We start from the raw sequence: 27,454 nt of genomic DNA on the forward strand, positions 1-27,454 counted from the left end.
ATGACCAAATGAACAATAACATAAGACTAATGTGTTGTTAGAGAGGTGTCTTCACACATGACATTCACACCGGCAGAGGTTTCTTATTGGTTGTTGCTAAATCTCTTTACAATCCAAAGTCATGACAAACGCCGCTCACATTTTGCTTTCGTATGCCTGTTAGAATAGACACAAAAGGTATGGTAGTCATTTGCATATGTTCTATGTTCAAAATAGCACCGCTGTGTGGTGATGACTCATCCGTCAGACTTAAGGTCTTCAGTCACGCTGTTCTCGCCACTTGCAGAAGAGCTTTAAAAGCAGCAGTTCATTTGGTGCAGAACGTCATCAGGTTAGCAGATTAAACAGCCTGCTGAATGTCTTTGTTCCGAGACACTGAATAATAATTATTCAAATTCTGGCTCTCAAATGAAGCAAAAGGTCTCCTCCTGTGATCCTTCAACTTTTGGGTATTTTTTTTTGCAGCTACTTGCATAGTAAACAGCCGGACCACAGAGGTGAATATTTCAGATAGATACATTGCATCTTTTTTTGTTGTCAGTGGGAAGATTTAGAAAATTACCTGCAGGGGAGCAAAAATATGATGTTTCACTCAAAACATCTCTTATAATGTTCTCTAACAATATGTGTATGTTGTTTTGCTCAATCCACTAATCATAAGGCCTGTGCTAAAACATGTAGCAACATATAGCCAACCCCTTGAGATGTCACAAAGGGCACTGACACCTCCCAGGCTAGTTGGGACCGAACTCACAGCCACCTTGTTTCCCTCTTGTTTGCACCGTCTGGACACATTGAAGCCAGAACAGATTTTTTTTTTTTTTTTTTCGGGATGCTGTAAACACTGGACTAAGTATACTGTTTTCACATGGTGTTGGCTTGAGTGGAGCAGGCAGCTGATTATCATATATGATTATCATATAGCATCTTGGGTGATTAGAATGTCATCAAAAATTCTAAACAGGGGTTGAATTTAGCAACACAACACATTTATGTGCCAGTATTTTGTGGGAACATTAATATTCTATGCCATTTATCCATCTGTTTTGTTCACTGCAGACGGTTTGTTAGTATTCTAGGTCACGCTTAGGCACTCAAATCTCACTTACATGTCATCTTCTGCTTAGTGGCTGAATTACATCGCTCAGTAGTCCTCTATTACCAACTATGACAGTGAAATTTGGGCTGATATGCACAGTGCGTTGTGCACACAGGGTGCGAGCACATCATTCCTCTGTTGTGAGTGTGCCAGTCACCAACCACAGGGGAGCAGGCCTGACATGAACAGAAGAATGATTTTTTTGGGGGGGGGCTATTCTTTAACCTGGCTGTTGTGAACCTGCAGCTGAACTATGCAAAAACGTTTGGAGATGAAAGAGGCACTTGGAGTCCAAATATTGAGATGGATGACGGCGAGCATTGCACCGGGCTCAGCTGTGGAGTAGGCAGTCAAATCAAGGAGAGTGCCCACTGGCAGTGTTTCAGCCTCTTCATTAATCAGATTCATCGTAATGAGCATGTGCGGCCCTGTGTGTCTGGGTGTGTGCGTGTGGGAGGAGATGGATGGGTAGCGGAGGGGAGTCAGGTAGGGGCTGAGGGATGAAGCGGCGAGGGGCCTGCACGTTGTCACATCCTGGCTTTTTTTTTCACAGAGCTGACGGGCAGGGCCCGGCCGTAAACAAGCTGTAAATTATCCCAACGCTGCTGCCGCGTGCACTCAAATCTGCAGCGGATGGAGCAGCATCCAGGTTTTTTTTGGATCCGCATACCTCTTGATTCCTGTCCTATCGGTCGGGTTCTGCAGCACTGGATGGGAGTTTTTTTTAGGCCAATATAAAACAACCCAGGATGTGAGCCTGTGAGGGGCCGGCCCAGTCTTCCACCTCTCAAACGGCCTGATAGGATCCCCAGAGAGACGAGGAGCTGGACCCAGGAGATGGGAGAAGGATGGAGAGGTGTGAAAGATGAGGGATGAGGGATGAGGGATGATGATGATGATGATGATGATGATGATGATGATGATGATGATGATGATATCCATCTCGAGCTGTCGGCCTGCTACCGGCCCTTTTACATTTTTCTTTTCATTGCCTTACTCAATATGCAGTATTGTGCGGGATTTGGCACCAACTGGTGCAGTTGAAGTGCAAGTTGTCTTGTGGGGCAACAGCTCCCCTTAATGATCAGCAATGGTATTGCATCGCACTTCACATACACAACATTTTTTTTTTTTGCTTTGCATTCATGTCTGTTCAATTATTGAACAAGCATTCTCCCCTCTGTTAACTTATAAATAGTTTATCACTCGGACCAGAGATCTTACAGCTGCAGCTGGATTTTTTTTGGACAATAACACATAATTTTGAATGAATTTATATTTAATGAAGGTAGCTTGCCAAAACTGACTAAATTCAAGTAAATTATTCAAGTGAAAGCGAGAGTCTAACTTTGCTCATCTATAATTCACACTCATTACAAGTTTGGAATGTGATTGTATTGCTGGGTAAAGCACACATTTCTGTCTAAAGTCTAAATGGAAACACATGAGCTTTTGTACTGTGACTGCAACCGTGACACCCCGAGGTGACACATTTTCTCTATTATATTATATTATATTTCAAACTTAGATGTCAATTATCAAGAAAGCAGGGAGTAAAGCAGACCTGGTGGAAGTAGAGTCTGGTCTGGTCTTCCATGCAGCAGTGGTAGCTCCAAAGAAAATAAGCTGTCTATTGATTATTGCATCATACACTCAACAGCCTATGACCACCACAGGAGGGATGTACGTGTGCTTATAAATACACACACACACACACACACACACTCACTCACATGGACCAGCCTCTGCAAACCCTGCAGATGGTTGTGATGTGGAGAAAATCCCAGTAGATCAGCAGTGGGTGAAACCTGCAGCCCGACTCGCACAAACAACTGCGTTCATCGCATTCAAGTCACTTGAGTGAAGTCTGTTGCTCACTTTGAACTTCAGCTAGTCTTCTCCAACACGGGCTGAGCTGCTGCTTCTGAGCATATATTATTCAACAGACGCCTCATTTGAAAATGGGACTTTTAACAAAATAAGTCCAGTCTAAGTGGAGGGAAATTTCAACATTTTCTAGATGACCTTGTGACAGTTGATGGTCCTGACTGGTTAAGCGTGCATAGCTATTACCTGGGGTCTGGGCCGGGTTCAAAGTCTGCCCAGGCCCTCTGCGCCTTGCCACAACCGCTATATATCACATATTTATATGATGCCATACTAAGTAGTACCTCTTTATTGAAATACCATAAATCCGTGGTAAATCACATTTCAGTTAAAGGCGACACCTGCTGCAGGGGGTGAATGTCGGAGTGGTTTATTAGAATAAGAAAGTTGACACAGAGCAAAGTCTCCATGCGGAGTAACAGGCAGAGCTCAGGGAAACATGAAGAGTGGTGCGCAACTGCTGAAGTGTGTGTGTTCATGTGTTTGTGTGTGTGTATGTGTGTGTGTGTGTGTGGGAGTGTTTGGACCGCCAGCGTGTCTGCGCGCTTGTGCGTGCCATGTGTGCGTGTGACGCAGTTGTCTGGAGAGTTGCATGCACGTGTTGCTCTTTGCATGACGACGACGACGGACAGACTTTTTGTTTTTTTCCTGTGTTTTTTTTTTTTTTTTTTTTTGCAGACACACAAGCACACACGCACGCACACACTTGCATGTACTGTACAAATTTCACACGCCGCTACGCCTGTACACACACAGAGGCTGTGTCGTCATGCAGCTACCGCACTTAAAAGTTACATGTAAGCATCAGGGTTTATGTACATGTAAGCAAAGGTGGTTTCGGTGGTGGTGTTGGGTTGGTGGGTCCGGGGGAAACGCGCGCCGTGTTGTCGTCTGATGACGACCTGCTCTGAGGCGAGCCGTGAGAGCCGGCGGGGGTCCCTCACGGCAGCAGGAGGCTCCACTCCACAGGAGAAAAGTCGGATCCCGGCCTGCTGAGTTCATCGAGTTTGAGTTCTGCTTCATCCTCGTCTTTGTCTTCTTGAGATTCAACCTCCCGCAAAAGGGAAGCGACACCTGGGGAGCCGCTCACAGTACTGCTTCACTGTCAGTGTTAATAGAGTAACAAACGTGATAGTCTTCAGGTTCGTCGTCATTGTCTCTGAGATTTGAAACAATAATAATAATAATACTTTACAATAATATCCCATAGAATCTCCAAGAAACCAAATATCTACCACAGGAACAAAGTCTAGAAATAACAAACGTGACGGAGAAAACAGGAGAGATCAGTGCCGACTAAAACACATCTACAACTTTACAAAAAACAAACAAACAAACGAAGAAATAAAAAAATAAACAAAAACAACCCATGATTTTGTTTTTCGCTTTGTTTTTTTGTGCTTTTCACCCCCCCTCCCCTCCTCTCCTCTCCCCTCCCATCCCCGACCCCAACACCCAGACGTCTGACCGGACCAGAAGTGTGGCCGCTGTTCGGCCCCCCGTTTCTGCACAGAAACACGCAGGGCCGGAGCACTGCGGGCTGAGATGGCAGTTTAGTGGCTGTACGGTGGAGGGAGTGGGGGGGGGGGGGGGGAGGAGAGGGAGGGGAGGGAGAGAACAGGAGGGGGCGAGAGTCGCATCGCAACAACAACTGAGGCCACATGGCACAAACAACCCCGACACACACACACACACACACACACACACACACAAGCAACGGAGACACCATCTGACCAATGAGACGTGGCTGTGTGACAGAATGGGTGTGCATGTGCATGCGCGTGCGCGTGCACGTGCGTGTGTGCTTGCCTGTGTGAGGCTGGCGACAATATGTGTTAAATTTCTTTAACAAAAACAATAAAACAAACACATTCATTTCTAGGCAGTGGAAAGCAATTTCCCGCATGAGAAGCAATGGAAATGTCTTGAAAAGAAAAATTGCAGCCTATTAAGGATTTGACGTGGAAATAAAGCAGGATTTGGGGAATTAGTTTGATTTGGGTTTTATTCCCCCCCCCCCGACCCTTTTTTCTCCCCCTTCCTGTCGACAACTCATTAAATTAAGTTGCAAACAGGGTGAAAGCCGGGCCGCACGTCAACTGGAGGGCTTTTGTGTGACAGAGCGGACAGAGGGAGATAGTGCGACTGCTGATAAAAAGGAAAAAGAATGTTCGGAAAAGAGAAAAAAACAGCAGTCAGGGAGGAGAGGAGAGATGACAAAGTGCAGCCGGTTTCCAGAGGAGATACGGGAATGACGTGAAGTCTCCAAAGTCAAAGAAAAAAAATAGGCTGGAAGAGAGAATGGCTTTTCGGTGAAGGTTCCACCTGAATTCTTGGACGACTGCGTCATGTCCAAACTCAAACTAATCAAGTTACACGGCAACGCCGTGCAGGGCCAGGCGCTGTCAGACACATTTCAAGCCTGTGAGCTCCAGCGCTGATGATAATTCAATTGCCTTCCCAATTTGGTTCACGGGGCCGACAAAATGTGCGCATGCGAGTGTGTGTATGTGTGTAGCTGGTGGTTTTTGCAATAGCGGAGGCCATAAAGGAGCTGGTCCGACGTGCACAACCTCCCCTCGCAGGGGCCGACGCGTCGGTACTAATCTTCTGGTGGGCTCATCAGGCCATTAGAGGGGCCGGGAATATACTTTGCCTAATCAAGCATGTTTAGTCAAACACCGGAGGAGATGTGGGTGAGGACACGGCTCGCTGGGCAAGCCAGGCAGAGACAGACAGAGAGAGAGAGAGAGACAGAGAGGGAGAGAGAGAGAGAGACCTCGTTCACACACACACACACACACACACACACACACACACACACACACACACACACACACACACACACACACACACACACACACACACACACACACACGACTGAAGCTCAGGTTGCAGCAGCAGCAGCAGCGATGGAGAGGCAGAGAGGAGTGGCGGGGCGCTGGGCAACCTCAATGCTAATGACCTGTTTGAGGGTGGAACGTGTAAAGAACGCACTGGGCTAATGCGCCGCGGCACTGACGCCGGCGGTGACATGGCGCTCTGACTTCCTCCGCCGTCTCTGCTCTCGTAAATCTCGCCCCGCCCTGCATCTCCAGCCTGGAAAGACTGCTTTGGCACCGGAGAGGAACGGCAACAATGTTTTTCCGTCTTCATTGTTCACCTTTGTGTGTTTGTTGTGTTTAGCTTATTGGCCACTATTGCTGTTTGCTGGTCTTGTTTCTGAATGAAACCATAAAGGTTCCCGATCACACCCTGCTTGAGTCTCTTTATATAAAAGCCTGCCTCCAGTAGAGCCTCACATGGTTACACAAAGAGCAAATTTAGCCCTGTGTTTGCAGCCTGGGGTTCAGCTTCCTGTTAAAACTGATGGCTTTTGTTGTAGCTCCCATATGTTTGGAAGGGGGAGACTAACCTGAGAGTTATGAGCGCTTGCTATAACATCACAAAGCGCTGATTTGGAGAGTTGTATGCTGAAGTATGCAACTCTCTTAAGCTAGCAAGCTAAGCTATCAAAATAAGTAGTGGAATGAGCACTTTTCTTGTTTCTAGTCTCTGACAGTCTAGACATCCATGTGAGGGTTATAAAATACTGGTGAAGCAGATTTGGCACAACGTGGGACCTTTGAAAATGTTACTATTTAGGGATTTGTAAGTTAAGCTGATGTTGTGATGATGTGTCATTTCTACCTAAGACCTCATTCGTACCGCATTCCCACAGCCATACTGTTGTGTCTGGGGTCAAGCATTCCCTCCTAATGAATACGAGTCAGTATTTGAAACACTGTCTGATTTTCAGCTCAGCCCAGACGACAATGTCTTTTAGGTCTGTGAGCGGATCCAAAATTCTCATTTTGTCCCTCCTCTGTCTGACATTTGTTGTTTGGCTGGTGGCAACTGGTTGATCTTGAACTTTTACTGCGGAAAGAACTGCCGCCCGCCTCAGCCAAAAACGGTTCTAATGTGGGCTGTGAAACCAGGGCGCCGGGCTGAGGAGCTGCAAAGTGCCACAAAAAGCACTTTTTATTGTTACTTCTAATGGGAATTCTGGTTTGGGGGCAAAAATCATCTATATTTAAAGCAGAGATCTTTTTTTTTTTCGCGATTTCCCATCATGTGTGTGTGAGTGTGTGCGCGCGCGCAACGTGCGTGTGCTTTGCAACAATGCCTGAGCAGACTGCAAACGTTGTGAAGGTATTGTGTATCATGTGTGAACACCAGGCGAGGAGTTGTCCTGCAATATGAATAGCTTGGTTTAAAAAAAAGACCTGGCTTGATAAAAAGAAGACATGACAATGAGAGTGAAAATTACTGAAATTTGAGGTGTTTTTTTTGTCACTCAATATGAGTAATGCTCTTATGGACACAAACCCACAAACCCAAAGAGACTCAGACAAAGGAGTCCACACACACACACACACACACACACACACACACACACACACACACACACACACACACACACGTGCGCGCCCGCACACAGACGTGAGAGCGTTTTGACCCAGATAAGAAGAACATCTCTGTCTGGATCTTCATTTTTAAATCAAGAATGGGCGGAACGCAGAGCAGACAACGTGAGAAGACGAGAGACGGGAGGGAAGAGAGTGAGTCCACGGCCGAGCGCGACCGGGACCGTATGTTTCCTTTATGCTGACAGACAAGGAACAAAGTCACATGGGACGGCTCAGCGCCGCTCGGCCGTGGCCTCTGCAGCTTCTGCTCCCCCTATGGAGGGAGCTGGAGGACGACCAGCCGGGGCGAAGCCCAGGAGGAGGAGCTGCACAGTCCGGGTGGCAGATCTCGGACGTGGCCGCCTCCTCATTGATATTCCGCCAGGCCGGCGCTGGGCTCGGACCCTGACTCTTGTTGCCGCAGTCGCTTCTGGGGCACAAAGAGACTCAGTGTCGGACAGAGGAGGCTGAATGGAGCTCCCAAGCGCCCGGGGGGGCGGGGAGTGTGGAGGGTGGGTTGGGGGGCCTCACAGACAGACAGACAGACAGACAGACAGGCGGATGGCCTCGGCTCCCGTTCCCACCTTCAGATGGAGCCCTGGTGGGCCCCAGGTCAGGTCAGGCAGGCAGGCCGGGAATTCTGGGAAGGGAGTGAGCGAGGGGAGGGGATTCGGGGGAATGGGGGAGGGTCATTGTCTCTCTCCTTTGAAGCCATCTGAGGAGTCACACAATTCTCAACACCAGCTTCCTTTTTCTTTTTTTTTTCTTTCTATTTTTTTTTTAATATAAAATATCAGATTAAAGTGGCTTTAATTGTTTTTTTTTTTTTAACATTTAGATGCTTGTTTCTTGTGACAATTTATTGCTTTCTCTTGCTTCATCATGGCTCTGTGCAGCACTGCCCCCTGTGGTACCGGGAATCACAACTATATATATATATATATAGATACATATAAAAAAACACGGGAGCCTCAGCTTCAGCGCTTCACCAGCTAGTCGGCCGACTGTCGCCGTCCCGACATCTTGATTGCTCGACACACAGTGGCAAACCCCGAACTCTCTCTCTCTCTCTCTCTCTCTCTCTCTCTCTCTCTCTCTCTCTCTCTCTCTCTCTCTCTCTCTCTCTCTCTCTCTCTCTCTCTCTCTCTCTCTCTCTCTCTCTCTCTCTCTCTCTCTCTCTCCTGTGATTGTTCACATAATAAAAAAGAGAAAGACTAATTCTAACGTCGACCCTCCTCTTCTGTTACTTCACAGTTAAAGACGGGACGACCGTCGGGGGGGCGGACATTCACGCCATCGCCTCGCGTCGCCGCTCGCCCGGAGTCGACAACGCCGCGCGGCTGCAAGTCTCATTTGAAATCCACAGGTAAGCACAACGCTTGTATGCCGGAGAAGAGAAACACAAAACAAAAGCAGAAACAAATTTCACTCTCTGACAAGATCTGTGAGACTTTTCACATTTCGCCGCTACGAGCGTTTCTGCATCCAATCATCAGCTCCTCAATCAAAGTTCCCCCTTTTTTGTTCTTTGTAAACCCCTCAGTTTACCTTCCTCTGTGTCCCGTGTGGTGTCAAAGTCTCGCCCCCCGCCCCCTTCCACTCTCCATTGGGCGGGGTCACACCACTCGCAGCAAAGGGGGCGGAGCTACGGAGAAGCCGAGCAGAGGAGCGTCTCTCTCCTGCGTCTGCTGCGTTTCTCTCTCCGTCTCGGTCGGCCGAAGGACGTCGGGACATTGAATGAGCGTGAGAGAGGACAGACGGGGTGGGGAAGGTTGGAAGCCGGGGGTGGTGGTGGTGGTGTTGGGGGGGGCAGTGAAGGTCCGAAGGAGAGGCGGCGGCTCTGGGGCGGGGGAGGGGTTGATTTGTTCCAGTCTGCTGTGGGAAGAGAGGAATGGCCTGTTCGGACGGAGCTCTTCAGCAGCCGGCAGGGGGGGAGGCGGGTGGGTGGGTGGGGGGCTCACGCAGTGCGCCTCACTGGCCACTAGGGGTGCGCTCTCCCATGCTCTTCACCAGCAGGTGGCTGAAGTCGGAGAGTTCTCCCAGGCCCCGCGGGCCGTGCATGTCGGGCCGAATGAGGCCCTGGCGCTGGGGGTGGTAGGGCGCCCCGTTGTTGCTGTTGTAGTTGAGGGCCTCGTGGCCCCAGCGCGGCTCCCCGTAGTCCATGTTGTGGGGGGTGGGGGCCGACACCACCCTGCGGCGGTCGGGCGAGTCCTGCGGCGTGGCCGGGTAGATGTAGTCGCCCGCCGAGCTCCTCCCGGGACGACCGCCGCCGTGGTCGCCCCGCTGGGTGGCCAGGATCAGGTAGCGCTGGCGCTCGGTGTGCGGGGGCAGCAGGACCTCGGCCGGTTCCTCTATCCGCACCATGCCGCCGACGCCTCCGCCGCCACCGCCGCCGTGCAGGAACTTGGAGCTCAGGTAGATGACGGAGCTATTGGGACACGGCGTCCCCACGGCGGTGAGGAAGGTCTGGCTCTGGTCCCAGTCCGAGTCCGGCAGCCGCATGGAGCGTTTCTGCTGCAGCGGGGTCTGCTCCGGCGTGGGCAGCAGCCCCGGGTCCATTTCGCCCTTGGGCCAGCCGTTGGGCGTGACGAAGGGGTTGCTGTCGGCCCGCGAGCGCCGCCGCTCGCCGCCGCTGGTCCTCGTCACGCTCATGACCGAGCCGCTGCGGCCCGGTCCCAGCATGGCCTGCTCCTTGTCGCCCTTGCGGCGAGCGCCGCCGGCCGCCGAGCCCCTGGAGTGGCGGTGGCGGTGGCTCATGACCCAGCAGACGGTGAGGCCCGAGAGGAAGGCACCCGTGGCGAAGGCCGAGACGGCGGAGACCACCAGCAGGTTGACGGACACCAGGCCGTCGGGCTCCTCGGTGAAACTCTCCTTGATGATCCCTGCCAGGGGACGAGAAGACAGAGTAGCGATGAGTCAACGAGTTACAAAATTGAATTCTAAAATAAAGATGATTGAAATCAGTTACATTACTGGAAAAACGTGTAATTAAATTACAGTTACTTGTGGAATTATTTCATTATTCATAAAAAAAAAAAAAGGTTCTGAGCTAGCGGGAGGTGGAACGTCCAGACTGAACGGCCGACTTTCTCTCTACCTCCCTCTTGTCTGTGGGTGGGTGCGCGGGAACGGTCGCACGCTTTCCAGCCAAGGTAGCTCTGGCTAATTGCCTTCATTACATAAAGTGGATGGTGGTTTTAATAGCGGTAATAACCGTCTTCCTGATGGAGAACGACTCTCAACCTTAACATGTTTCGCACCATTAGCTCCCAGTGGAAAGATGCCAAGTCTGGTGTCGGGAAGAACGTAAAAAACAAGAGTCTTCATTAAAGTCGAAACCCTCGGACATCTTGTCCACCTTCTGTCCGCCGCTGAATGTGGTCCAACGTAGGTTGACTGAAGTCGGATCGTGCGACTTTGGAATCGTCCCACGTCATGTGAAAAGTGATTTTCCTCCTCGCGGCGCCCACTCACCCCCCCAGTGTTCAATCCCCGTGCCAACAGCTCGGCGAGGATAAACATCGTTAAAGAAAAACACTCGTTTCCGTCCTCCTTTTTGTCTCCGAACACAGGAAAGCTCAAAGGGAAAATGTTTATGAATTATTGAAGATATGAACAGAGCTCGACCACCACTGAGCGGCTGCCACGGATCATTTAGGAAATCGCTGGGAGAAAAAGTTGCTCTCAGATCGGCGACTCCTGGGACCGACACCAACAAATACAATGAGACTCTGCCAAGGGAGGCAGATTGGAAGGCAAAAGCAAAAGGGATGAAGAATGAAAGAAAGAAAGAAAGAAAGAAAGAAAGACAAGGGCGTTTCAGAGAGGAAGGCAGCCAGCAAAGTCGCCTAAAGCAAACACCAACGTTCCGGGCCTTAGACAAACACTGTAATAGCTGTTAAATTATAGCAGCAGCCACCACGGCGGCGGCGAGGGCGGGTTTCCGCAAGGGCAGCGGAAGAAAAACATAAAATAAAAAAATAATAATGCAGAAATGAGTGGATGTCATTAATAGAGCCTCAAAAGGACGGTAAGGGAAGAGTGAGCGGCGAATATGAGTTTACTGAGTGAAAACTTCATCTTTATTGGGAAGAAACAAGGCTGGTCTGGGTGCAAAACCTCGCTTGGCCCGGCGGCTAATTAATGCGGTCTGCGGCTTGGCCGAAGTTACTCAACACGCCTCGGCATCTAGCTGAGGAGCAGCAGCGGGAAAAAACAGATAAAGAAACCGCCGGGAGACAGCTGAACTAGTGCGATGTTTTGGAAGGGCCTGCGCTTCATTCCGAGGGGCAGTTAACTAAGAAAACACAGTTAACTCAGAACCACATGGCAATCCATCCAATTTTTGCAAAAAAAAAAAAAAAAATCCCAAAGCAAACCAGACTCTGGCTTATTTCTCACATCACAGGAGAGCTTTAGAAATCTGGTCTGCTTTTATTTTAGAAAAAAAAAAAAAAAAAAAATATATATATATACATATATATATATATATATATATATATATATATATACATACATATATATACACATTAAAAACGTGGTATTCAGGTTCTTCCATAATAACTCATGACCATGGTAAAACCGCAAACTGTGACGGGCAATTGCGCTTTGGAGAGCTGAGTAACAGAAAACAGATCCTTTTCTCAGGCCAACGTGCTGTACAAAAGCTTTTAGAAGATACTCTGCAACAGGAAAACTCTGCAGTTTTAAGGCTCCTCCAACAATGAGAGACGCGGCGGGTATCCGGCTGCAGGGTTCAAAGTTCACAGTTCCTGGAGATCAACACCAATGAAGGAGATTTACTGTTTTCCTTCTGCTGGTGAGAACAGTCGCTGCTCGGCTGTGTCAGCATTCTGCGCCTGAATAATGAGTCCTACTAATGTGTGGTGAGGGAATAAAGTAATAAATTCATTCAAACTGTCCTCAAATCAAGGTGAGAGAGCTTCAACTGTGACGCTTCTGAAAAGCACCAGAACATTTATTGGCAAAACGAGAGAAAAGAAATAACCTTGTTTGTGTTCTTGTGTTTATTAGATTTTCTGTCGACATGGTGGCGCAGTGGTTAGCGCTGCCGCCTCACAGCTAGAAGGTCGTGGCTTTGATTCTCGGGGTTGGGACCTTCATGTGTGGAGTCTGCATGTTCTCACTGTGTCCTTGCGTGGGTTCTCTCTGGGATCTCCGGCTTCCTCCCACAGTCCAAAAACATGCATGTGAGGTGAATTGGAAACTCTAAATTGACTGCAGGTGTGAGTGTGAGAGTGAATGGTTGTTGTCTCTATGTGGCCCTGTGATGAACTGGTGACTTGTCCAGGGTGTCACCCTACTTTCACTCTATGACAGCTGGGAGAGGCTCCAGCAGACCCCCAACCCTGAGTGTAGGAAGAAGGTATTGAAAATGAATGGATGGACAATTTTTTCAGTCATTTACCCAGACTGTCGCTTCAAAAGCATTGGCTTCCAGCCGCAGAGCTCCTCCTAAACAGCTCCAAGATACAAATGGCTGCGATTTCATCCCGACCACCCAGCAAGCACTTGTCATTTACGACTTCATTTAACGGACGGAGCGATTTGTCTCCAGCTGTATTAAGACGAGTCCGCCGTTTTCGGGGCGGCGCGCAGCTCCCATTGACAGAAACTGGCATTAATTAACTGCCTTTGTTGCTCGATCAATGGACTTTTAAACGCTAATTAGTCCTTTATCGCAAAGCCAATAAACCGGGGGATACATGCGCGCACAAGGCGCCCACCGACGGCCCCTTAATTGTGACAGTTCATTACCACGCAAATCCTCCTGAACTGTCAAGTGTCACCAGCTGGATCATGGCGGAGGTAGAAACATCTGTATTATAAACAGCTTTTTTCCTCCTCTCGTTCTTGTTTCTTTAAATTAAAATTCTCAAGACAATAAGGAAATAAGAAAGAAAACATTTTTCTCTTATATGCCTCAAAATAATAAAATATTTGATCATTTTGCATTAGGTACATTTGGCTTTCACAGTTATTAGTCTGAGCTACCAGCAAAAACTTATTGGTTCACTATTTTGATCCTATTTTTTGCGCCTGTTTTAAAAGCCAGCAGCAACATGAGGACTCTGAAATCAATACAACAAACTACTTTTGCTTAAAAAGACTTCCATTCATTTTCCACTTTTTGTACCTGCAGGTCTAACCTGTAGCGGATCCTCGACAGAACCTCAATTCACACTTTGTCCCTAAAGTCGAACCCTCACAATAAAAGTTAAAGGCAAAGTTTTGTGGAAAAGTCTGAGCCGGTCCTCGCTTTGAAGAGACGACTTGCGCCGGTTCTCACATTACTGTATGTCCACGCACGCACGCACATGCGCGCGCGTACACACACATGCAGGTTTGTTATTGGTGCCCCTCAGCAGCAGAGGTTGGAGATATTTCTCCAAACATTTACCTCAAAATGTGGCCGCCGGTTGCTGTGACACTTCAAATTAAATTCTGCAGAGTGCAATAATACAGCTGCCGCCCTTCGACAGCGGGGGGAACCGGACCTGACGAGTGTGTGTGTGTGTGTGTGTGCTCCAGCAATCTCTGAGGTGAGGGAAGGAGGGAGCAGCCGCCGCAGCCGCTAGCTGCGACTTAACACCAAACATCGTTTGTTTTGTTTTTTTAGCAGATTTCTCATTTTTCTCTCTCGGATGATGTCACAGGGAATCTCGAAAGGGTGGCACAAAAGCGAACATCGGCAATGTGTGTTCCCGGCACAAGAGGTGACGAGAGAAGCGGCAGCGCTCTTGCTCTCTCTCCTCTCTCTCTCTCTCTCTCTCTCTCTCTCTCTCCTCCCTTCCTCCTCGTCCAGCCTCGGCTCACTTATAAAAGCTTTAACAGAAGCCAACGGGTACTGCCTGTCAGCCTGACGCGCAGCGAGCCACTCGTCTCCGGGCTTCCAGCTCCAATTACAGCCAGGCATCGGGAGGGAGAGAGGGTGGGGGAGGGGCGGGGAGGAGGAGGAGGAGGAGGAGGAGAGGAAGAGGAGGGGAGGAGAGGGAGAGATCAGCATGCAGGGCCTGAGACGGCGGCAGCAGCAGGGGGGGAGAGTTCAGAGCAGGGAGGTGGGAGGATGAGAGGAGAAGATGGCTGAGGGAGGAGAGTCGGGATTAAAAAGGTGAGGAGGAGGAGGAGGAGGAGGAGGAGGAGGCAGGGAGGAGTGGAGAGGGGAAGAAGAGGAGGAAGAGGAGAAAAGCTCTGATGAAAAGGAACGGGAGGTGTGGAAAATGTAAATATCACGCCTCAGTTCACGGACAAATTCAGGGGAGATCACATGATCCAGACCCCCCCCGCCCCCACACACACACACACACCCCTCCCTCCACTACCAACCCCCCTCCTCCTTCCTTTTGTCTCTAACCAACACTCATCTAGTTTCCTCCCGGCTGCTATCTCTCTCTCCCTCTCTCTCTCTCTCCCTCCCTCGCTCCCTCTCGCGCCAATCCTCTTGTTAGCTGTTAATCCTCTCTCCATATCTCTCCCCCGCCGCCTCACCCACCTCACCCGCCCCCCTTTGATCAGCAGGGGTGGCGCCGTGACGGCGGCTTAGAAATTCAAAAGGCGGCGGAAGTCGAACTCCAGCGACCACGGGGGCAGTTTCGGCGTCAAGGTCGCTCCTCGCCGACCAAGAACTCATACGCCTCGCAAATGTTTTCGTCATCGCTCCGTCTTCTTCTTCGTCTTCTTCTCCTCTCCTCCCGCCTCGTTCCGAGTGGCGAGGAGCGAAAATTAATGAACGAGGCCTCGGTGCCAGCGGTTTAACATTTCCCTTGATTAGAGCACTGGCAGCCGAGTCCGTATCTCTGCTCCCCGCAAAATTTGGCAACGCTCTTGACAATAGCCTCCCGTGTGCGCGTGTGTGTGTGTCAGAGAGGCAGATGAAGGGGAGGATTTTCAAGCCGCCATCAAGCGATGTTGATGCTGATTAGGAGGATGGATCCAAAGGATAATAACGTTTTATTACGACTCGGGTCTTTTTATTTTCGCTTTCGCTCGTCGTTTTCCGTTGGACGCGGCCGTAATCGTGAGTAATTGCTCAAAATCCTGGAGCACTGCGGCACCGCTTTAATGAGGTTTGGCAGGATGAAAAAAAGCACAAGTGTTGAGACAATCTGATTTTTTAAAAAAGAAGACATCAATGTTCCTGAAGGCCCTCGGTCGACCCCTCGGTTTACTGCCTCCCATGAAAAATCGCTCACATTTCGCTTCCTGTTCAAACTGAGGCTTTGTTGTATTTTCCACACTCCAAACCAAAACGTTTGAGTATCAAAGACCAAATTCTTCATTTTGTTGTCCAAATCTTTAAAGTTCCAGGCAGAATATCGTGTCATTTCCAGCGGTTTCAACAATTCTCTGATCTTTATTTATCATCTTAGCTTCCTGGCAAACCTGAGGTTCTGTTGCCTCGTCCAAATGCTCGCAAGGTGCAGAACCGAGATGAAACTCTGCTCTCACTCTGACTTTGATTGTACGAAACAAAACAAGTAGTTCAGCTCTGCTCAGTCCTCAGCCAACATCGGAGGCCACGACCCGACGATGAACCCTCAGGCTCCAAGGTCGGCAGGAGCGGCGAGTCCGCCTGAGACGCTGAGCCTGATTGCACAGGAAACCCGTGTTTGCTTCAGACTCAGGTCAAGTGGAGCTGAACCAGGCAACGACATGCCGAGAACCGTTAAATTGTTTGCTTTGGCTTGCCTAACAAAAGTAAAATAAAGAAAGAACACCTGTAAGATTGTTCTGCGCCGTGTCTTGTTAGACTTCACAACCTGCTCTGAGGGCCAAGTCACATGCGGAAAGAAAGAGAGTGGGGAGGGGGGGTCGGGGGAGTCGCTCTCCCACGAGGCTCGACTGCGAGAAATGAAAACGCCAATAAATCCGAGTGACAGCCAGAGCCACCGAAACAACGGCCCCAGTTGCGTAAACAAACTAATTTTAAATGATGCCGGTCGGGACAAAGTGACAGGTGATCATCAACTTTGACTCCGTCACATTAATTGGGGAACTCGTTCCCGACTGAAAGGTCAGGGGGGAGCAAGCCAGGAACTCTCTCTCTCTCTCTCTCTCTCTCTCTCTCTCTCTCTCTACAGTTTGAGAGAGTTGGAACGTACACTTATTTGAAACGGAGCACATCAGAACAGAACAAAGAGATCCGGCAGCTTCCCGGCGGACCTGTCGATGCCACGAGCGCACGCACACACGCACACACGCACACACACACACACACACACACACACACACACACACACACACACACACAGGGCCAAACATGCACACAGACGGCTGAGTTTGATGGGCTGCGACTGCGTCAACGCGCCGCTGCTGATCTGAGGGGGCTTTCATCCCCTGCCCCCCCCCCCAATCCACCGTTTCCCTGCATGTTAATGTGTTTACGGGCTGCGGTGACGGCGAGGAGACGCACCAGAGGAGCACGTGTGAGTGTGCGAGAGGCTAATAAGTAGCCGTGCGCGTGCCCATGGCTCACTGGTTTTTGCTCATTATCCTCCAGCTGAAATACTGCTGACACCATTTTCTTCTTCTTCTTCTTCTTCTTCATGATTGTACAAATCAGAAAAATCATCATCTTCTTCTTCTTCCTCTTACCGCTCTCCCCCTGCTCCTCTGTGTTAACTTCTCACTGAGAGGTTTTACAGGGGAGCCAATAATTTCAGCGGGTGCATCGACGTCTTCCTCTCTTAAAACAAAAACAAACAACTTCCCAGCCTGATTTTTACAGATTTTTGTGCTCGCGAGAGGGGAAGCAGAAGAACAATTGGAGGCTTCAAAAAAAGAAAAGAGAGGGAAAAAAAAGGTGCTTGCTTGCGCAGAGCCTCACGCCCTGGCTGCCCTCGCTCGCTCGCTCATAAACCATGTTTACTCTCGGGATGGTTGTAAAACCATTTACGGCTCTTCCACTCCTGACGGAGAACAGCCGAGCAGCGGAGACGGCGCTGGGTTTTCTGCTCCTCGGCTCCAGGAAGGAGGAGCCTTAAAGTACGGACAACGAAAAAAAAACCAAACAAGCACCAGGGCCACGCAGGTTCAGCCGTAACTGCACCCCACTGATCGATACGTTTAAAACATAGAGGTGCCGCAGGGCCTTGTGTTTGCAATTAAAATGCCATAAAACCTCAGATAGTAAAAAAATAATAATAATAAAAATAAAAAAACAGACGCTCTTGTTCAGAGGCTGCGATCTGCTGCGAGTTCTGAGATGATGATCGCAGCCTCTCTCAGCAGCTCTTCTTCCCCTCCGGACAATCAGCATCATCACTCTCTACTCCTCTGTCCTCGCCCCCTCCTGTTTCTCCCCCTTTTGTGCGAGCGCGTCGAAAAAAAACCTCAGCCGTTTGGGGAAATGAGGTAAGATGCCGCTGCAGGGGAGCGCCGAGCGCTAAACTGGCCAACTCCCGCTGCTATATGAGCAAAAAAGAAGAAAAAAAACAAAACAGCAAGACTTTTGTTGTTGTTCCCCCGTAAAAATGTGTTTTTTTCCTTTCTCTTCCGCTGCCCTTCTTTATGGCCTGCACACACATGTTGCTGTCAGGAATGTTCCTTATTGAATTTGTGGACGCAATTATATCATGGAGGAGGAGGAGGAGGAGGAGGTGGAGGAGGAAGAGGAGGAGGGGGGCCGCCTGGTTTTTAGCCGGTCAACCTCTGGCGAGAGGAGGCGGTGGAAGAAGAAGGAGGAGGAGGAGGAAGAGGAGGTGGAGGAGGAAGGACGCGGCTCAGTCTGCCAGCAGTTTCAGCTGCATCCAATCTAAACGAAGCGAGCGGGGCTGCGGCGGACAGCGTGCCCAAATAAATCCTGCAGCCGAGGCTGCGTGAGAGAAGGATGCGAGTGCGCGTTCACGAGTCCTCAGTGGCATGTTGTTTAAATGTTACCCCCCACCCCCTCTGGCTCACAAACTTGGCTGCACTTTTCTCTGGTAATTGATATTCTCATGTTTCTTTTTGTTTTTTTTCTGGTCCAAAGCCATTATTAAAGAAAAAAATCTATCTGTAAGTGCAGCGTAGAGCGATAAATAATAATAAATATTCACAAACATGTCAGGGGCAATAAATCGTAGAGCAGATACGCCTCGCATTAGTCTGTCTGCCCCAGAAAAGGGGGCTGGTGGTGCTTCCTCTTCGATCCCGGACCGACTCGCTCGCTCCTTCTATACATCATTCCTGAAACGTGCACGCCACCGCGCTGGAAAACACACGGCTGCTTCGCTGCTCTGTGTTCCTGTCCCTACCAGCTGCCCAGGTGCAGCTTCCCCCCAAAGCAGCACTTCTGGCACTTCTGGAGGTTTAACAGGATGATTAAACGTCACGCTGGGACCTGCTGACGGAGACCCCCGCACTCCCCCTTAATATTACGTCACCCGGCTGCTGCTGCTGGAGGCCCTCTGACGTGAGGACTCGTCCCGCTCTGGCGACGGATGCGGCTGTCAACTGACCCGGAATTAAAAAGGAGTTTAGAGTGATCGATAACCGCGCTGCTATCGGAGAGGAAGAGGCCGAGTGGACAAATGTGACAGGGAAGGTGACGGGGGGTGGGGGGGGGGTGGGGGGGTGAGCAGTGAGGAGCGCTAAGTGGGAGGACGGAGAAACAAAGTGAGCGAGATGAAGAGCGAAGGAGTGCGACTGAGCGAAAGAGGAGGAGGAAGGAGTTTTGGAAAAACACGCAGTGGCGTTATCGATGTGTCGGGGGGGGAGGGGGGTGGATAGGTGGAGGCGGGGGTAGCTGACTGGCTGCTGCAGCGATCGAGGTGGAAACGGAGCGCGGTCGATTTGTGTCAGGATGACGGACTGAGAAACAACTCTGGGTGTCGCCCTGCGGGACTCCCGGCTGAGGCATTAGGCCCCAACACTCGGCGCCCGGGTCCTGCAGGCACCTCATTGGACGACTAGAAGTTAGTTCTGACCGTGGAGCCCACCCCCTCATTTCCCTCCCGCTTCAAATTCCTCACATTCAAGTTTCTGTTGCTCAACCATACAGATGGTGAAAGGAGCCGTCGAGAGCTCGTAGCAGCTTTGCTCACACATCGTGCGTGACTGTCTCGCGGCCTCGCACGCTACATTTTTTTTTTTTTTTTGCCCTCTTTGATTTTTTTCCCCTCTTCCAGACGCTCGCAGCTGGTTCACATAACACGACGCCATCGTCAAAACAGGCGCACCAATATTGGCCTGAGCAGCTGCTGCCAGGACGTCTTAGCTAGTGTAGCCTCGACGAGGTGCCCTGCGCTGTGGCGCTAGTTAGCGGAGCTCGTAGCGAAGCTCTGGTTTTTTTCTTTTACGGGGTGTAAAACTTCAAGGTCACGGCTCATCTGTCACATTTCACTTTCAAATCGTGTTCGACCCTGAATACGAATGACAGAAATAAACAAACCCTTTCAGCTTGGCACAGCTCTAATTAAGAATAAACAAAATATTTGTTTTAGGGAGGCGATTCACTAGCAGGCTAACGTATTCAGGCAATTTCCCCACTGAATAGGTGGGATTGCTGCAGCGTGGGGCAGCGGACAGACCCTGCAATTAATCAGCATGTGGCAGGCAAAAGGGCTAAAATGCAGGAATCTCTCACCCTAGAAGCATTAAAACAAACACGATAAATTTCTGCAGCACCTTCTTGACATTTGGGGGAAATAAACAAAGCAGTGAATCTCTGTTTGGATTTCCTCCCCGTCCCTCATCGCTCAAAACGTCTTAGGCAGCTCAAACTTTGACCCGCTGTTGAAAGAAGGCAACCCTGCGCGAAGACACACACACAAAGTGACGCACACAGACATCCATCAGCCAGGACCCTTCCCTCCCTCCCCCAGGGGTCAGCTGGTCCCTGGTGTCTCTGAAGATTTGTTCTCTCCTGGGTTCTTCTGGGCTGCTGGAGGGGAGATGCGCGCAGCAGATGGAGACGGGCTCGGAGGAGGAAGTGGGATGAAAAGGAGCCGAAGCCCTTCAGGAGTCCTGGCACCTCAGCGAGCTTCCCCGACGCTGAGGCGGCTATTCTTATCTTCTTTAGAGGAGTGGGGTGGGGGGGGGGATCCCACATATCTGCTCTGAAAAAAAAAAAAAAACCTGCACAGCCATTATGGTGTGTGCGTCGGTTTGGGGCGAGGTGGGCGGGTCCTTGAATTTCATTGGCCGAGCCATGCCATCCGCATGGGTTAGGGGGTTGGGCTCTGTTCTTCAAGCCCTCTCAGAAGCTCAGCACGAGCCGAGGATTAAGCCCGGCACCTGGGGAGGGTTGGGCGGCACAGGAGGAGTCGGGAGAGGAGGGGGAGGAGTCAAGGTGACCGAGGAGGCCACATCAAACTGCTCCGGCTCCGGCTCCTCCTCCTCCTCCTCCTCCTCCTCCTCCTCCTCCTCCTCGCTTCCCGTCTCATTTCCTGTCCGTCCCTCCGCTGGGCTCCCAGACAGCAGCGGCAACATTCATCATCAGGCTCAAGTCGTGGCTCCCTCGCTGGAGTCGGCCTCAAACACTGTCAGCTCTACTCCCCAAGACCCCCACCAGCATCACTAAGCCTCGGCCGGGCCGGGCCAAGCCGGGCCTCGGCCGGGCCGGGCTCACTTCCAGCCTCGCCACAATTACCATAAAATCAGACGAGGCCACGTTTGTGAATCTGACGGCTCAGAATTGGGGTTCACCCACCCCCCCCACACACACACACACACTCCAACACCGCCTCTTCCATCCCCTCTCACCCCTCTTCTCCCCTCCTCCCCTCCGCTGTAATCAGCATCCACGACGCCGAGCGAGACAATCTGCTCTCACCTCCTGGATGTTTTTCGGGCGGACTTCACTCGCTGAGTGATTGCGTCCCGCTGCAGCAGCAGTCAAAACACTGGGCCGCTTTTCTTTTTCCCTCCTTCTCTTGTGGAAATATTTTCACAGCGCCGTAATTGCTTCCATCTGCGGCGACGCCTGCGGCAACGCCGGCCGTGTCATTACAGCCGAGCGAGACGTCGTCGTCGTCGGCTTCCTCGACGCTGCGGCTCTGCGTGAATCACGGAATACTTGCGATCGCCGCCGTTATCAACTGGGAGTGAACTGAGGTTTGAAATCAGTGTTGAGCTTCAACAACAGAGTGAGGGGGTGGGATGCGGTGACACACATACGCGCGCACACACACACACACACACACACACACACACACACACACACACACACACACACACACACACACACACACACACACACACACACACACACACACGCACACAAAGACTCGCAAGCAGAAAAATAAAAAGGCAGGTATGGTGATGTTCACTGCAGCTGGGAAATCCAGGCGCTCCTCACTTCTGATGATCAATAAAAGGATACAAAAATACACCGTTGCTCATAAAGTTGAAATACAGTCTTTTATAATGCATGACCGCGTTCCACCTGGGTAACTGGCCACATACTGCATTTTCAAGGCACCTGGTCAAAGGTCAAAGTTGAAATAAAAGGAGGACTGCGTCTGAAAACGATCGATTCCCAACTTTTACTGGCAACGGCGCAGTTTTGGAATCTGACAGACCGGAGCTCAGACGGAGCGAGTTGCGAAGTCTGACAGCCCGTCCCGCCGCTGTTTACGCTGTAACTGGATCCGCCTGTCAGCCCGGGGTCGCGACCTGGAAGAGCGGCGCGGTCGGCCAATCAACACGTTGAGATAACCTGCGGTAAGTGGATCCGACATCCTGCGCCGTCTGTCGGCGGCCCGGCCCAATCTGGCTGGCCGCGCTGTTTACAGGGGCGGTATGCATGACCAGCACACACACACACACACACACACACACACACACACACACACACACCAGCTCTAGCGGTTTTAGAATTAGTTAGTATGGCACCGGGCCGTGTTCTGCTCAAACACCATTAGGACCTAATCCAGAATTAATCCAGCTGCAGTTTGTCACTCTGCCCACTGCGAAGAGCCCAGCGATCTAGAAGACACACAGCTCTGCAAACACACCAATTAATGCCTCCGTTTATCTCCGTTTAGTGAGCTGGGCTTCTACCGCAGACTGTGGGCTCAACTGGGCGGAACCGAGGGGGATTTTTAAAATCTATCTATCTAAATTTTGTGGAGTGGCGACACTGGTGTTGCTGACTTCAGCTTGTAGATAACAATTCAAAAAAAAAAAAAAAAAAAAAATACAAATAAAAAATGAGGCAAATGATGCAATACAGAAGTTCAACGAGTGCTGCTGGGTGCTGCAATGGACCATTGGCGTCAATTGCGTCAATTACATTCCAGCATAGAACCTGGACGCTGTTTTGAAGCTATTGGTTTGATAACTTCCACATTTGTGTGAATCTGCACAATTACAATAACAACATTTATTGGAGCACAAACTGGATTATTTCTTTCCATAGTAAAGGCACACAGCAGTGCAAAAGTTGAAGGCGCAGTGTTTTTGGGTATGTCAAAATTCAAAAATCAATACCTGTTGTTCTTATATTCAGTCAAAATAAGTGTCTATTTTAAAATAAAGAGCAGCCACAGAATAGAACTCTGATCAACTCCGGGTTTCAGGACTTACGTTGCTACAACAGCTGGTATAAAAAAGATACTGAGAGATATCATAAAAGACTAATTCGCATTAACGCAGGCTGCAATATGTTTTTCTTACCAGTAGACGCTACTGAAAATGACACAGCAGCGAGTTCTGCAGAGATGCAAGAAAGCATCTCTTTCACTGAGTGTCGGTAACATTTTGCTAGTCTGAGAGGCGCGCGCCTCTGCCATCCCAGCGCTGAAAATTGAAAGAATGATGGATGCGCTCACGGTGTTGGACCTGACTGCCAGATTCACTTTTAATAATCACATCACTCCGACTCCGGCAGAATGGCTGCTGGTGTTTAATCAGGCCGAGAGCTGAACTTCTGCAGCTCATCCTTTGATTTAAGAAAAAAAAAAAAAAAAAAGAAGGAAAAAAAAGAAAGAAAAAAAACCCCCCACGTCATCCACGATAGTCTTTTGATGTGGGTTGTACAAAAATAATTCTAATGTGAGGCATAATACCAGAAAGTTTCTGCCTCTGACTTTGAAGAGATGTGAGCAGAAGACCCGAAGCTACCTGACTTTACCCTTATGTGCAGAAAGAAAATGTGCTCTGTGCAGGTGAAAATGCACACGCACGCTAGCACGTACACACACACACACACACACGCACACACACACACACACACACACACACACACACACACACACACACACACACACACACACACACACACACACACACGCGCAGACAGTGTGAATCCAGATATAACTGAACCCCGCCGCTCCTGTGACCTCGGCTCTTTCATCAAAGTGCCTCTCTGCCGTCACATGGTCTCCAGGAGGCTGCGGCTGGCAACGCTGCTTTGATCGCAGCAGGTTTAGAGGAACGCCATGTCCCCACATACTAATATTTGGTGCCTGTGTGTGTGTGTGTGTGTGATCCCTACTTTCTAACACACGCAGAGAGAGCAGTGCGTACCATGAGGCGCTGGCCCTCAGCTAGACTTCGCTCCCTCTTGTTCTTCTCGATGTAATTAAAGTGATCTCCGCCGCCGTCTTCTCAATTGGAGAGTCTTTACTTTTTTATTTGCAGAACTGTTACGGCGATTTTCAACAATTTCAAGACAAAGTCTGGAGCCAAATGATGGACAATAAAAGCTTGGGCCAGAGGAGTTGATGGGGGGAGGAGGGGAGGGACGGAGCCTGGGTGATATACAGGGAGGGGGACGGTGGCGATCACCTCGGCAGAGTTACGGTTTGGCCTCGGGCCCGCGGAGGACGATGACGCCAGTGGCTCTCTCTCTCTCCCTCTGTTTGTCACACCTGCTAGGCCGAGCAGGCTCCCCCACCTCCACTCCTTTGACCTCCATCTTTGTCCAATCACCTCGCTTCTTTTACCTTTTTAACCCTCATGACCATCACTTCTGATCCCTTCTACCGCTCCGTCCTCAGACTTTTGACTCCTTTCCTATAATCTCTTAGTCTCTTGATTTTTTTGCTCTCAGATCTGAGACAGCCCCGGCTCCTCTTTTTTCTTTTTTTTTTTTTTTTTGGATCCTCAGCCCCGGCCCGGCTCCCCTGTCCCCGGCAGAATCCTTGATATCTCTTCGACTTCCATCGGCCCGAGGAGAGATAAAAATTGATTCTCCCCCCGGCAACTGCTCCTCTCTGACTAAGGAGAAATGGGAGGCAGTTAGCTGGGCTCTAAGTAAGGACGTCCATCCATCTCCCTTTGAGGTCGATGACAAGGTTGCTCCGGAATCGGCCCGGCGCCGGCTACGACTGGGGGGAGATGAAGCGCGAGGGCGGAGGCAGAGGAGCGGCGGCCCAATTAACCCGCTTTTTCTCTTTCAGACGAAGCCAAAGAACCGGACTAATTTTCCATCTGAAAGAGCTGAATATGAAACATCTGAAGGAGCCGATTCTTTCTTCTCCACAATGACTCACAACCGCTGCCTAACGCAAGCGCAACCAGGAATGAGTTCGTTAGACAATTAATACTGGGAAAAAATTCAAACCGTCAACTTGAAAGACAAACTGTCCTAATTTCCATTTGAAAAAAGCTGCTGGAGGCACTTCAGAAATGTTCTCAATAAAAGGTTCCATATCACACAAATTTCCAGCATCGTCTAACAATAATTAGTGTTTCTGGAATGTCAATAAACCTTTCAGAAATGGGAAAAGCCTTTGGCATCTCTTGCTGGCTCCACCTTGCAGGGAACGAGTGCCAAAAAAATAAATTCTGTAAAGTCACCAGTGACAACAGCCCCAGTGAGGTTTAGCCTGGTTTTACACACAAACGTGGAAGGTCCAGCAAAGCATTACCACAAGGCTGACAACAGACGGCTAAATAGACTGCTTTCTACAGATCTACTTATATGCACTATATGTCTAAAGTTATTGTACAAGGCTGCTACATTTGAGTCCACAAAGAAAAAAAATGATTGATGTTGGAAATGGGCAAACTTTTTTGATTTTTAATTCGAAAAGTGGAAGAAAAATACAACCAGTACTTTCACTTAAGTCAGGAAAAGTTTTTAAACTAGTCCAATTAAGGTTTTTTAAATAAAGGCTTGGAGCTAAGAGCCACAGCGCAGAGCAAAACTGTTGACTGCTTCTCGACTACTTTTTTTTTTTTTTAACCCAACGAGCCTAAAAAAAGAGAGAGAGAGAGGGAGAGAGAGAGAGAAAAAAAAGAGAGAGAGTGAGAGAGAGACAGGGAGAGAATGAGAGAGAGAGAGGGAGAGAGAATGAGAGAGAGAGAGAGAGGGAGAGAGAGAGAAAAAGAGAGAGTGAGAGAGAGAGAGAGAAAGAGAGAGAGAGCGAATGAGAGAGAGAGAGGGAGAGAGAGAGAATGAGAGAGAGAGAGGGCGAGAGAGTGAGAGAGAGACAGAGAGAGAGCGAATGAGAGAGAGAGAGGGAGAGGGAGAGAGAGAGAGAGACAGAGAGAGAGAGAGAGAGGGAGAGAGAGAGAGAGAGAGAGAGAGAGAGGGAGAGAGAGAGAGGATCTATCTCACCTCCCATCTGCTGGGTTGAGTCTAAAGTGGAGACACGAAATAGTCACACAGCAAAAGTTGCCCGTCTCATTTTGACTCGGCTGAAGAGGACGTGTGTGCGTAGGTGTGTAACAGCAGATGTGTGTGTGTATGGTGTGTGTGTGGTGTGTGTGTGTGTGTGTGTGTGTGTGTGTGTGTGTGTGTGTGTGTGTGTGTAAATCAGCGGCAGCCGCGCGAATGACGCACAGAAATTGCAGACGCACATCCAGTCTTATTCACCTCGGCTGCTGGTGGATTTCAACGTGGTGCCGGATCGCTGGGTGTGTATTCGTGTGTGTGTGTGTGTGTGAGGTGGGGAACGAGGCGCCGTGGTTGTGGAGGCAATTTAAAAAAAAAAAAAAAAAAAAAATCCCAACAGCGCCGGTGACAGTTTGTCATAACAAGTTCATCGGAGCTCCGCCTCTCCGTCTTGCTGTCCACTGAACGTTTGCAGAAAATCGTTGTCTTGTGGGGAGACGAGGAAGAAAGATGGATTGGGCATCGAACCGCAGGAGGGAGGAGAAGTCGGGAACGCAGCCGTCGGAGAGACGATGAAAGTGCCAGACGGAGAGAGAGAGAGATGATGATGAAAAGGGAGGCCGTGGTGGCAGCGGCGGCGCTGGTGCAGATTAATACCTGACAGAATGGACGAGGCCGGCAGCCTTCGGACCGGCTGTCACTCATCTGGTGCTCAGGAGTTCAGCACAGACATTTCGGAGCCGGCGTGAGAGCAGCAGTAAACAAGGGACAGAGATCAGCGAGGACACGGCTGTCCTTTCAGGGAGAGCCATGAGCTCTCAGTGGTGTCGGTCCGAGTCCCTCCGAGGCTGTAAATGTGACGGACATCGTCAGGTTCAAGCGGCGCGGAGACTTCTTATTGACAACATGCTTCCACTTGGTAAAGGAATGGTTTGGAAAACAGGGCGCTACAGATCACTACCAGTTCTGCTGCAATTTACCGTATGTGACCTAATACAAATCCAGCCTGAACAGGTTGTCTGGATGTGCACACAAGCGGCCTTGGACATCTCGTTCTGTGGCGACAAACCAGAAAAACCAAAACCATTCCAACTTGATCGACTAAGTTTGTTTAAGAGGCCTGAAATAGACGCAACACATTTCCTCCGACGATACTTTGACCTAGGTGAGCACAGGGGAGGGATAGACAACGATTGCAGCTCCAACTTGAACACAATAGTGGTTTTAAAATAATGCCGCAAAAAAAAACAACCTATTGCAACATAACTTGCTTCTGTACCACAGACGACTCAGACTCTGCTGGCGAGGCCACGCGGGCTCTCTCTCCATCGAAACGCTGAGAAAAGATCCTCTTCATCTCTCCCTCGCTGGTGCTGTGCAGAAATGGATCAGCGGCGCTAAGAGCTGCAATTTTAATTACAAGTTCTCTGGCAAAAGAGTATTTCAGGCAAGCGGTTCCCCTGCGCGGCAGAAAATGTTTTGGAGCTATTTAAAACTTTAATCTACTTTACG

General features: G+C 49.9%; 1 protein-coding gene across 1 annotated transcript in view; it reads right to left on the reverse strand.

Moving 5' to 3' along the window:
• Positions 1 to 3,331: 3,331 nt before the first annotated feature.
• Positions 3,332 to 27,454, reverse strand: part of sema6bb (sema domain, transmembrane domain (TM), and cytoplasmic domain, (semaphorin) 6Bb) — a 64,817-nt gene continuing 40,694 nt past the window's right edge. Inside the window, exon 16 of the mRNA XM_076039297.1 lies at positions 3,332 to 10,319. Within this exon, the coding sequence (XP_075895412.1) occupies positions 9,409 to 10,319 (911 nt within the window). The 3' untranslated portion in view covers positions 3,332 to 9,408. The remainder of the gene's footprint in view (positions 10,320 to 27,454) is intronic.

Source organism: Nelusetta ayraudi, unplaced genomic scaffold (genome assembly GCF_046127955.1).
Source record: "Nelusetta ayraudi isolate G7.1 ecotype Tasmania unplaced genomic scaffold, CSIRO-AGI_Nayr_v1 ptg000059l, whole genome shotgun sequence".
Taxonomy (NCBI): domain Eukaryota; kingdom Metazoa; phylum Chordata; class Actinopteri; order Tetraodontiformes; family Monacanthidae; genus Nelusetta; species Nelusetta ayraudi.